Source organism: Ictalurus punctatus, chromosome 29, assembly GCF_001660625.3.
Source record: "Ictalurus punctatus breed USDA103 chromosome 29, Coco_2.0, whole genome shotgun sequence".
In the NCBI taxonomy this organism is placed as follows: Eukaryota; Metazoa; Chordata; class Actinopteri; order Siluriformes; family Ictaluridae; genus Ictalurus; species Ictalurus punctatus.
Window position 1 is genome coordinate 15,633,636 of NC_030444.2, and position 11,946 is coordinate 15,645,581.

General features: G+C 36.2%; 1 protein-coding gene and 1 long non-coding RNA gene across 3 annotated transcripts; one reads left to right on the forward strand and one right to left on the reverse strand.

Moving 5' to 3' along the window:
- Positions 1-1,512: 1,512 nt before the first annotated feature.
- Positions 1,513-7,957, reverse strand: LOC108260533 (uncharacterized). The gene is made up of 3 exons (XR_008393797.1): positions 6,402-7,957; positions 2,578-2,631; positions 1,513-2,112 (listed from the first exon to the last, which is right to left on the reverse strand). It is a non-coding gene; the product is annotated as an uncharacterized LOC108260533 (long non-coding RNA).
- LOC108260514 (C-type mannose receptor 2) lies at positions 5,929-10,503 on the forward strand. 2 transcript variants are annotated; one of them, XM_053677609.1, is made up of 5 exons: positions 5,929-6,497; positions 7,954-8,346; positions 8,479-8,820; positions 9,598-9,689; positions 9,861-10,503. In XM_053677609.1, exons 1-5 carry the CDS (start codon positions 6,464-6,466, stop codon positions 9,963-9,965), a joined length of 966 nt encoding a protein of 321 aa, XP_053533584.1. In that variant the 5' UTR covers positions 5,929-6,463; the 3' UTR covers positions 9,966-10,503. The 2 variants fall into 2 exon arrangements, with proteins under 2 accessions (XP_053533584.1, XP_053533585.1); XM_053677610.1 differs by having other exon boundaries at positions 7,957-8,346.
- The last annotated feature ends 1,443 nt before the right edge of the window (positions 10,504-11,946 follow it).

Consider the following 11,946-nt stretch of genomic DNA (forward strand, 5'->3'; position numbering starts at 1 on the left):
CTGCAATTATTGTATTTTTTTTCTTCTTTTAATCATATAGTACCCACCTAATGCTATTTTCTATGCAAACATTAAGAATATTCATAATTTAGCCAATAAAAAAAGGGGGAAAAAACTTTTGTGACTATTTTGTAGCTATAATAGAATTAAGCTTCTTATGGTCTGCTGCTATTAATTCAGTAAAGGTGTTTTATATTCATCCATAACTACACATCATCATGTAGGGGAATTTACAGTTAAAGACCCAAGGACCAGAAATGATGAATGAAGGCCCAGAGTCAAGAGATGCAGATCAACTGAAGAAAATAATAGGATAATAATAATAATAATAATAATAATAATAATAATAATAATAATAAACACAGTCACTGGAAAGCCTGTCTGAAATGGTGCATTTTGAGACGAGACCAGTTCTCTCAGCGAACCCGGGAAGGTGAAGCGCTGGTGTATTCGGCGTCAAACAGTTACTTGACGATAGCAGCAAATGTCAGCTCTCCTGAGTGGAAACAACACCCATAACCATATAAAGTCATTTTTAATGTTATCACATGGTCATTCGAATGTGTAAATGATGGTAGAAGGTACACTCGTGCCATCTGAGATTTTATTTTATTCCATGGACATTCGAGGAAAAAAAAAAAGGAAAAAATATAAAACGTGTGCAGAGTGAAACCAATTTTATTTATATATATTCTATATGTACTTATGTGATGCCTTTTCAGTGTATAAAGTCTGCATTCATAGTAACACTGTTTGGAACATCATGCCCCCCCCCCAAAATAAAATGTGTCCTCTTACTGGAAAACCAGAATATGATCACCCTAGCTTTTGTGATATGATGTTAACAACATCAGGGACAGTGAACTTTTAGTGATTTTATTTCATTTAAACAAATCCAAACATAGACATGATTTAAGCTTAAAATAATCTCTAAATAAAAGTATTTTAGATCATATTGCTTTTCTCTTGACTTTATTTACATATGTGACCTTGATGTCATCCAAAAGTAATCAGATTACATTACTTTCATATAGTTCTACTTGGATTACGTTACTGTTTACATTTTTATGAAGTAATTTGAAACTGTAATGGAATACACTTATAAATGAACCTTCCCAACGCTGGTAATAAGACACTCTTTCTGTGACATTTACATCTGTGACACTGAAGGCTGGTGTCAGGTGACACTTCTTTTCCTAGGTAAAACAGGACTCTGGTGTTATTATAGTTGTAGAGTCCAATGCGAAGGCTTGTTTTACGTGTTAATCCAACACTGGAGAACAGAGCTACCTTTTATTTGCCAAGAAAATGTATTCAAATAGTCACAATGTGCTTCTTCTAAAAATGTAAGGTGTGTAAGAATTTAGTCCTGACCTGTTTGTCCTTTAATACATCATGTAGATCTTCCTTTATGATTATAATATTCTGTAGTTCCTTTCTAGATCCATCATTTTACAATAATTATGATTAAGATTCCTCTACATTTTTCCTTTGGTTTCCCATCATATAGTACCCACCTAATGCTATTTTCTATGCAAACATTAAGAATATTCATAATTTAGCCAATAAAAAAAGGGGGAAAAAACTTTTGTGACTATTTTGTAGCTATAATAGAATTAAGCTTCTTATGGTCTGCTGCTATTAATTCAGTAAAGGTGTTTTATATTCATCCATAACTACACATCATCATGTAGGGGAATTTACAGTTAAAGACCCAAGGACCAGAAATGATGAATGAAGGCCCGGAGTCAAGAGATGCAGATCAACTGAAGAAAATTTTACTGAAGAATAGTTTGCAGTTTCATCTGCAGAAGTCAGCTTCACACTCAGCAAGGAGTTTGTAGGCCGCTCTGTGTACACACTCATCATCAACAATTATACTTTCACACAATCACTAAGCTAGTCATTACGTCAGGTTGAATGATTCTGATTGTCTAAGGCTTAGATAAATTTGGAAAATGTCCACATATGGCTGTGCGTCAGAAGAATATCTCCATCGATTATCTGGACGTCAGTCACATCCTGAACCACTGAGGTCATCAATCGGAGTTTTTGGGCTCCAGTTGTCTCGTCAGATGGTCAGTTCACCTCGGAACGTCCCGTGACAACAAACTGCACACACAGATACACAGATTCCTCAAGGTTGGATTCGGTCAAGCTTTAGCTCTGACCAGGAAACTTTCCCAAAATGTACTGATTAGATATACTTTCTCACAGTAAGAAGTTCAATAAGACAATATCTGTCATTATTCTCTAGTGACTGATGATGAAATGTAAAATAAACGCTTTAAATAGGAATAGTAAATCTCAGAAGCTTGAAGAAGCCATTCAAATCACTCAAAGAATACATATATATATATATATATATATATATATATATATATATATATATATATATATATATATATATATATATATATATATATATATAGGCAGGGGATTCCAGAATCCACCCTTCAATCACCACATCACTTCAAAACTGTCCTCATATCAACAGCAAACAAAGCAAAGGTTGAGAATTTAGAAAGGTGTTCTATAAAATGTAATTCTACAGATAATATTAACTGCAATACTTACATTGACCAGAAGTCGGCAGTAGAACAATCGGTAACACAAACAAAACTGCAGGTGCTACAGATCCAAACACCAGATTTATTTCATTAGTAAAAATATACTTTCATGTAGACACATGCACTGAAAATCCTATTAGAACAATCATCATGACCACCATGACAGGTAAAGATCCTCCTACTTGTTCATCTGAGCAGGTGATGAGGTTTGCATGTGACTGCTTCCAGTCTGCCTTGCTTTTATAACTTCTAGAAAAAGAGCCACTGAGTTTGTGGAGTCTAATTTTCATCGGCTGTGACGTGCAACTGCTGAAAGTTCAGAATGTTAATTTGTTGTATTTTGGATCTCTGATTTTAAATAGTAACTGGGTTGGTTAGTTGGTGTGAATCGCTCAATCACCTGCTTCATGCCAACATCTGAAGGCTGCACTAGCTGAGTAACAGAAGTGTTGACTCCAAATCCCAGCACAGGCTCTCTGACTGCTGGACATAAGGACATGTGGACAGTTTCGCACTGACATTAGGATTTAATGTAGTATTTAATTTGCAGGTTTGATTTACCCTCAACTGTGTAATAAGACACTCTTTCTGTGACATTTAGACCTGTGACACTGAAGGCTGGTGTCAGGTGACATTTCTTTTCCTAGGTAAAACAGGACTCTGATGTTATTATAGTTGTAGAGTCCAATGCGAAGGCTTGTTTTACGTGTTAATCCAACACTGGAGAACAGAGCTACTTTTTATTTGCCAAGAAAATGTATTCAAATAGTCACAATGCACTTCTTTTACATTGTAAGTTGTGTAAGAATTTAGTCCTGACCTGTTTCTGTCCTTTAATACATCATGTAGATCTTCCTTTATGATTATAATATTCTGTAGTACAAGAAGAGGCAGTGATGATTTTATAAAGCAGCCATGATAATATCGTGTATGCTGAGTGTTGGATCTGATTATTGACACATGGCTGTTCCTCACTAAAGGCAACCTGATGAACTCCTTCACCTCCTTTCTGTGCTGAAATTTGAGGAGGATGGGTCAGTGTTGGTTTTGTTTAAATAAGCAGTCTGGAGTCTAAAGTAAAGTTAAAGTAAAATGGAAATCAGTCTGCGTCACACATGTTGTAATTTCTCCATATTAAGAAGAGGACAGGTGAAGTAAGCAGATTTGTAGAGAGTTGTGTACAAACAGTGAAGATCTAAAACGGAGCTACTGAAGAAACACCAGCCTTCAGAGTTTCATATTACAGGTATGTTTTAATCCTCAGTGTTTATCCTAATTGTTAGAATTGACTGAAACTTAAACATTTAACACGTGGATTTAAAGTTTGTTAATAAACCAATTATCAGCAAGTAAAAAGTAGCAGATTTCTTCAAATTTAATGATTAATTAATGAAGAAATATTGTAGCATGTTGAGTAAGGTAAGCAAGACATTAATATATTGCATTAATATTAAATAAATCTTATATCTTAAATGTTTAAAGGTTTAATTGAAGTAATACTGTACAAAACTAATAAAGCCCACAATCTTTGGAAATCAGTGTGTCTCTATCAGTGTTGGGGAAATCACCTGGAAATTGTAGCTTTTATAGTCTGATGAAGTTAAGCTAAAGTCAAGCTGAACTTTTAAAAAAGTAGTTCTCTCCTCTACAAGTTACTGACAAAAAGCAGTTAACTACATTGAAGATACTTAAACGGGCAACATTTTTAGTACGTCATGATTGTGAATCCGTTTAAAAATAAAAAGAACAAAAGCATAAACTTGAGAAATAAATATAATTTGATATAATTAGAACCTTTTATCAAACTTCTCCGGTTTTCAGCCCAGCTATCTGCAGCATATCTTTATCTATATCAGCTCTCTAGTCTTCCATCTGTCATGACATGATAAATCATTACCACAGTGATGAAGCATAATGGTTTATATCGCATCAAATGAATAATACTACTAATAATAATAATTCCAGTCTAATGTAATTAAATCCAGAAATATAGCCTACTCATTTTAGGAGATGTGGAGAAATACAATCAGACTTTTATATTCAGAACATAAAATAAATCCCTTGGCGTGCACTGATAAACTTACTGAATGATTTTATTTTATTGGTAAGTAAATGTAAACATTGTTGTGTTTCTTATTAGCAAAGCGCCAGTAATCTTCCCTGTATCAGAGAATAAACTCCAGCGTTCATTTATTCTGGTATGATCATTTACATCACGTGACAGACTGTGGTCGGTCTCTTTCCGTGTAACTCTTTGCAGTTCTTTGTTCAATTCGCTTCAAACTCTCATTTTCCATTTCTTTGGAATAATCCACAAACAGATAATTGTCTCTCAGTTTAATTTTCGATTCTACAAGTTTGGGTTGTTGCATCCGAGTCTGATTTTTTTTAACAAACATAAAAAAATAACTCATTATTCTGATTTTCTATGTTTTGCGCTCGGATTGGACCGTACCGGTACCGCCGGGGGATGGAGGGGGTGTGGAAGGGGGGGGGGGGTGTGGGGGTGTGGATGTATTTACCCAGAGTGCTGTAGTGTTATGTATAGGCCTATGACACATCTGATCATGCATTAACGTTTCGGCTACATCAGACCTGCATTAACTGTGACTGTGCGTTAACAGCCACATGTTGTTCTGGACGATGTGAGAGTGGAGTGCGCTTGATCATTATGAAAGTGTAATCCGATTAAACAGAGTGCCCTTCATATACCTCTTCCAGAGTATTTAGATTTCTACTCCACTATATCAGAAGAAAAGTTTAAAGTTGTCTTTTTTTTTTTTTTAGATAAGTGATTCTAGTAAAATGACAGCAACGCTACAAACATGAGATTAAGAGATGCGTCGCTGTAGATGAACTACTCTGTATATAAAGGTAACAGTATTTAAAGTAATAAAAGTAAAGTAATAAAAACGTATCTTACTTTAACCATTTTACAACGAGAACTGCAGTTGAGACCAGCTTATCGGTACAGACAATACTGTCCATAGCATTTTATTTATCTTATCTCTATTTACGTATCTGACATCATTGGCAACCCCCCTTAATATGACCATGCATTAAAATGTATTATAAACACCTAAAAAATAATTACTGATGATTAATAATAACTAGCTTTTAATGAATCCTTAATTTATTTACAATTAATTTCATCTGGGATGTCTTCTTGTGTTTGGTCGATAACTTCTAACAACATTAAATACAGGAGATTGGATCATTCTAGAGGAAGTAGAGATTGAGTCAACTGGACCGAGTGTGCGCGTGCACTCGCAGTATCTGTGCGAGAGCAGAGAGAATGTCGAAAGCGCCCCGAGTTTTGTGCGAAAGTGAAGGAACTCCGCCTGGGAAGAGGTTCGCGCTCGCGCATTAATATCCAGTCTCGTGTTACAATAATACGCTCTGGACAATTTTAATAACAATATCGCGATAGAAACTGCCTGAGAAGAACTATAAAGAAGAGAAGAATGTCGTGTCTGAAAGCTGTCCGTTCCCACTGTCTGATGTATAGTGTAGCGCAGGCGATCAATTAATGCATGATCAGACGTGCCATAGACCTATACATAACACTACAGCATTCTGGGTAAATACATCCACACCCCCACACCCCGCTCCAAGTTACATACTAGTGCTGCATTGTGCATAAACCTGCTCCAGGTGTTTGTGATCATGTGACTTGGTGAGTGACGTGAACATGAGCAGTGCTGATGGATGCTGTAGTCCCGCAAGCTTATCGGCTCTAACCTGACACCTGATCATGATCATGATGGAAAGCTTGATTAGAGAATCATTTACAAAGTTGCAGAAATAAATCACTTTGTATTTGATACTTACAGACTTTTATTTTGTCCTTCAGATTGTGATTTTTTTTCTGACTCCTCAGCTGTCCGTCCATCATGAAGCTGAATCTGTTTCTCCTGTTTCTCACTGGTGAGAGCATTTTTATAAACCACTCATTAATATTACACACATTAATATTGCACTTACCTCTAACCCTATTTATATCTGATTTTACTAAACTGTAAATAAACAATAACTTTATATCACTCTGCCTTTATCATTTGCTGTCTCTTATTTTTCAATTTCTAACTTTCTCTATTTTACTGACTTTAACAAGTTTAGTAATTTATTTATTTTACTCATAATTTTTTTTATTTTCATTTTTATTCTTACCAATCTGTCACAAACTACTATAATTCTTTTATTTTCTTTATATTTGCTTTAGACAGCATGTTCACGCTAATTTCATGACAAATTAGAGCATTTTAGGGCGCACGGTGGCTTAGTGGTTAGCACGTTTGCCTCACACCTCCAGGGTCAGAGGTTGGATTCCCACTATGGCCCTGTGTGTGTGTGTGTGTGTGTGTGTGGGTGTGTGGAGAGTGCATGTTCTCCCACTCCGGCTTCCTCCCCCAGTCCAAAGACATGCATGGTAGGCTCATTGGTGTGTATGTGACTGTGCGATGGACTGGCACCCTGTCAGTTTAGAAATTAAATATATAACATTTTATTTATAAACTTTGTATAATAAATAATAAAACTGATTTGATGAAGAGGCTGGTAAATGAGATGAAGCCCACCAGAGGCAGTTCCTCCCTGGACCACTAGAGGGCACCGACACTCACTGTGTCGCACTTCTTCTGTTTCCCACATTTCCTGTTATGATCAGTCACACGGGTGTTATATTTCTTATTACACTCCTTATTTAAGTTCCCTGTGTTCCCTCTTTGTTTGTCGGTGCATCAAGTTTGAGTTCGTGTTTGTGTTTTTGTGATTAGTGAGATTTTGGTTATTGTTTGCCCCGTGTTTAGATTTTGTTCTTGCAAGTTTTAACTTAGCGCCTTGTTTTACACTTTAAGTTTTCTCTGTTTTGGTTTGTTTCTTTGTTGTTGTTTTGTTTGTTTTTTGTCCCTAATAAACATGTTCTGCTCTTTGCATCCATCTCCACAAATATCCTAATTATACTCTGCTCTGACAGCCACTACTCGACTCACAATGCACTTATGGCAGCTTTATATGAACTCTGACCTCAGATGTTCTACAGTATTTTAAATCATTTATTTGCAAGTTAGTCTGATAAAAAATAAAAAGACTCACAAAAATCCAGACTTTTCCATTCCAGAGTCCAGTGTGTAGTATAATGTTGTACAAATTAAAACATATGTATTAAAGTAATTAAGCATTAGCTGGACACATAATAACGTTTTCATTTACATTTATTCAGTTCTCTGCATGCAGATTTATTTTATATGCCATGTGCACTGAACTGAACTGCAGGATTGAATTGTTAATTATACATTGCTAATTCTTTAATTTAGCCATTAGGATTATCTATATACAGATATTCACCAGTTAAAGTTTACTGTGTGTTTCATAAAATCACCAGCAGGTCTGGTCCCAGTCACTGTATCCGTCCTGAGAACCGTCCCTCACAATTATAACCTGATGATGACACCGGTGACCTGGCCTGTTGCACAGAATTACTGCAGGGTGATGTACACTGACCTGGCAACAATCCTAAGTGATACTGATTGGCTACGATTTGAGAAAGAAGCAGCAAGCAAACGTCTGACAACATCTGCCTGGGTCGGATTGTACAGTGATCTCAATAGCTGGCGCTGGTCCTTAAACGATCTCCCACTGAATGTCAGTTATACCAATTGGTACCCTGGACAGCCTGATAATGCTGGTGGAAAACAAACATGTGGTTTAGCAGTTTCATATGGTAAATGGTGGGATGACCAATGTACAAGACTACTGCCCTTCATATGCTACAATGGTGAGTCAATATCCTGAGGTTAATTTGCCTAGTCTTGGTTTGATGGCTGGTTTTTCACATTTTGGGTTGTATCTTGGTATCATATTGTCTGTGAGACAGAGACATGACTTTTGTTTATTTATTTTTTCACAGCTAGTTTCAGTGGTGCTGCCAGGTTCATCGGCATCAGTAGTCCTTATATGACCTGGCCTCAAGCTCAAACTTACTGCCGAACACATCACACAGACTTGGCCAGCTCTCTTAACAGTTCTGACAGCGACATATTATGGCAGGTGAGGGATAAACAGGGTGATTCCTGGATTGGGCTTTACAGAAACGCTTGGAAGTGGTCAGACGGGACCAACGCTTCAAACATCCCATGGGCTCCTGGACTACCTGACAATTACTGGGGCCGTGAGAACTGTGCAAGGTTTTATAACGGACTGTTCTATGATGAACAATGCACCAACCTGTACTATTTCTTCTGTCACACCAGTGAGTCTTTTGTTCTTTCTGCTATTGCTTCTAATATTAAATCAATGGTAATTTTAAAAAAACACAAAAATGAATTAAATATTTATGTTTTGTTATTGTCATTTTCTGTATCTTGTTTGAAAAAAAATCACATTTTTGAAAATCTTTAGATGCCAAAAGAAGGAAATGAAAATAAAATGCTATAATAATAATAATAATAATAATAATAATAATAATAATAATAATAATAATAATAATAATAAATGCTCCTTTTTATGCTTATAAACACCTTCATCTACAATTTGTTGGTGTTCAGTGCCTTCTGGGTAAACTGTCTCTCAGAAATTTACCGCTATATCGAGCAAACTTCCCTTGAGATAATAAAGTAAAGGGATGGTTGATGAGAGCTCATTAAAATATTTGAATACAGCAGAAAGTAGCTCACAGTTCACGAGCAAATGACGGCACAAGAAGACGAAAGGAGACGAAGTTCAAATTAAACACAATTTGTTTTCACTTGGTGAAAAAAGTCATTTAGAAATATGACTGAAATTTTACTGTATAAAAATATAAATATACCATAAACAAAATGATAACGTAATCAAATCTAACACATAAAGGAGTGTCTGTGCAATTAATGTTCATTTAAGATTGAACTCGTTAAGCCATATATCATAATATTCATTCAGACGGTGCAGTGTCCTGAAGAGGAAAAACTTTACATTATGGAGAAATTAAAGTGTGTGTGTGTGTGTGTGTGTGTGTGTGTGTGTGTGTGTGTGTGTGTGTGTGTTCCAGTTTACCCAGCGAGGGGTCAGATAATCAGACTGCAGGTGAAGTCTGATGGGAGTGTGTTTGATCCTGCTGTGCAGTCGTCCATTTTAGATCAGGTGAGTCACATGATGTCTGTGAAATTTGGAGAAACCCATATTAGCATTTCTTACTCTCAAATTTCTTTCATTCTCAAGAATTTTGCTCCTTTTATTATTTCTTGTCTTCTCGGTGACACGTATTCCTTTTCTTTTTGGCTTGAGTAATTAAATCCTGATTCTGATCCTCAGATCAAACAGAAACTGGAGGAAAAAGGCATGTTGGAGAACACCACAGTGACCTGGAAGGTGCAGCCAGATGGAAACATCTTCCACAAGAAAAAGGATGATCTGTAACGTCTAAACGCTCACCTTCAAGTCGAGCAGATTCCAAACTGACTGAAATTTTATTTAACCTACAACATTTAAGCTTTAATCAGTAGGCAGTGTCAGAGGACAAGATTAGCCAGAAGTAGAGGAATAAACGTATTTAATTGCTCTGATTGGAACACGCCCACTTTGACTTTGCAACCGAAATTTTAAAGTCAGATTTCACTGCAACTTTTTAATATTGAACATGTTCAGCTTTTGCCTCAAGAGGCCACTGAACACAGTGATAAGGAGAAAGTCAGAGAGGGTATGTTCAATACTGGGTTTAATGCATCAGTGTGTTGTAGTAAAGAATAATTCTTATATAGAATATAGTGAATGTAACAGAACCTGTAAATACACTGTGTGTACTTTGGACAGTCAAATATAATGCACTTGACACTTACTTTAATTTTCTTCTTCCAAATCTACAGTTATAAATATATACTCATTTCTTGTTTTGTTTCCATTTCTGTTCCTAAAGGCATTATTATACATTAATATCAATAAACAATTTTAAATTGTCTTAACACGGTAAACCAGCGACTCCATTTCCCAGAATGCACCACCAAGTACAAACATGGCTGAAGAGAACTATACACACACGCACGCACATACACGTGTTCACCTTCTCTGGAGTTCTAAGCACACACACCTGTTATCAATATCACACACATTATATAGAGAATGTTTTGAACACGAAGTCTTTGTGAAGTTTATGATCAGGTGATTTGTTCTCTGTCTGTACCAAGCAGTGATATCATGTTTGTGTTCCTGGTGTTGACTTTGTTCTCGTTTCTCTGCCGAGTCTTGTTGAGTCTGACCGCCTGACCTCCGCCTGTTTTACGTTGTGGATTTTTGCATTAAACTTTGGACTTGTTGTTTTGGGGTTAAACTACCTAACCTGCACTTGCTTCTGTCCGCGCCTCCTTCACGTGACAGGAATATAAACCTTTAGTAACTATTCTGTAGCCATTGTAGAAATAAGCGTCCTATGGTGTGCAATTCTACAATTAATATTAACTGCAATACTTACACTGACCAGAAGTCGGCAGTAGAACAATCAGTAACACAAACAAAACTGCAGGTGCTACAGATCCAAACACCAGATTTATTTCATTAGTAAAAATATACTTTCATGTAGACACATGCACTGAAAATCCTATTAGAACAATCATCATGACCACCATGACAGGTAAAGATCCTCCTACTTGTTCATCTGAGCAGGTAATGAAGTTTGCATGTGACTACTTCCACTCTGCCTTGCTTCGTTTCCTATGTAAAACAGGACTTTTTATTCAAATAGTCACAATGCACTTCTCCTAAAATTGGAAGGTGTGTAAGAATTTAGTCCTGACTGTTTCTATCTTTTAATACATCATGTAGATCTTCCTTTATGATTATAATATTCTGTAGTTCCTTTCTAGATCCATCATTTTACAATAATTATGATTAAGATTCCTCTACATTTTTCTTTGTCTTCACAAAGGGTTAGATTTTATCTCACTGCCCAAAAATGCTGCCTCCAAGTTACCAAGAAGAGGCAGTGGTGATTATATAAAGCAGCCATGATAATATCGTGTATGCGGAATGTTTAATATAATATCTGATTATTGACACATGGCTGTTCCTCACTAAAGGCAACCTGATGAACTCCTTCACCTCCTTTCTGTGCTGAAATTTGAGGAGGATGGGTCAGAATTTGGTTTTGTTTAAACAAGCAGTCTGGAGTCTAAGGGAAAATGGAAGACAAATGGAAATCAGTCTGCGTCACCCATGTTGTAATTTCTCCATACTAAGAAGAGGACAGGTGAAGTAAGCAGATTTGTAGAGAGTTGTGTACAAGCAGTGAAGATCTAAAACGGAGCTACTGAAGAAACACCAGCCTTCAGAGTTTCATATTACAGGTATGTTTTAATCCTCAGTGTTTATCCTTATTGTTAGAATTGACTGAAACTTAAACATTTAA

What these genes read in the sequence shown, in the direction of transcription:
- LOC108260514 (XM_053677609.1), top strand. Translation starts at nt 6,464, where the DNA reads ATGAAGCTGAATCTGTTTCTCCTGTTTCTCACTG. An exon ending in GTTTCTCCTGTTTCTCACTG is followed by an intron (nt 6,498 to 7,953) that starts GTGAGAGCATTT and finishes TAAAATCACCAG; the next exon opens with CAGGTCTGGTCCCAGTCACT. An exon ending in GCCCTTCATATGCTACAATG is followed by an intron (nt 8,347 to 8,478) that starts GTGAGTCAATAT and finishes ATTTTTTCACAG; the next exon opens with CTAGTTTCAGTGGTGCTGCC.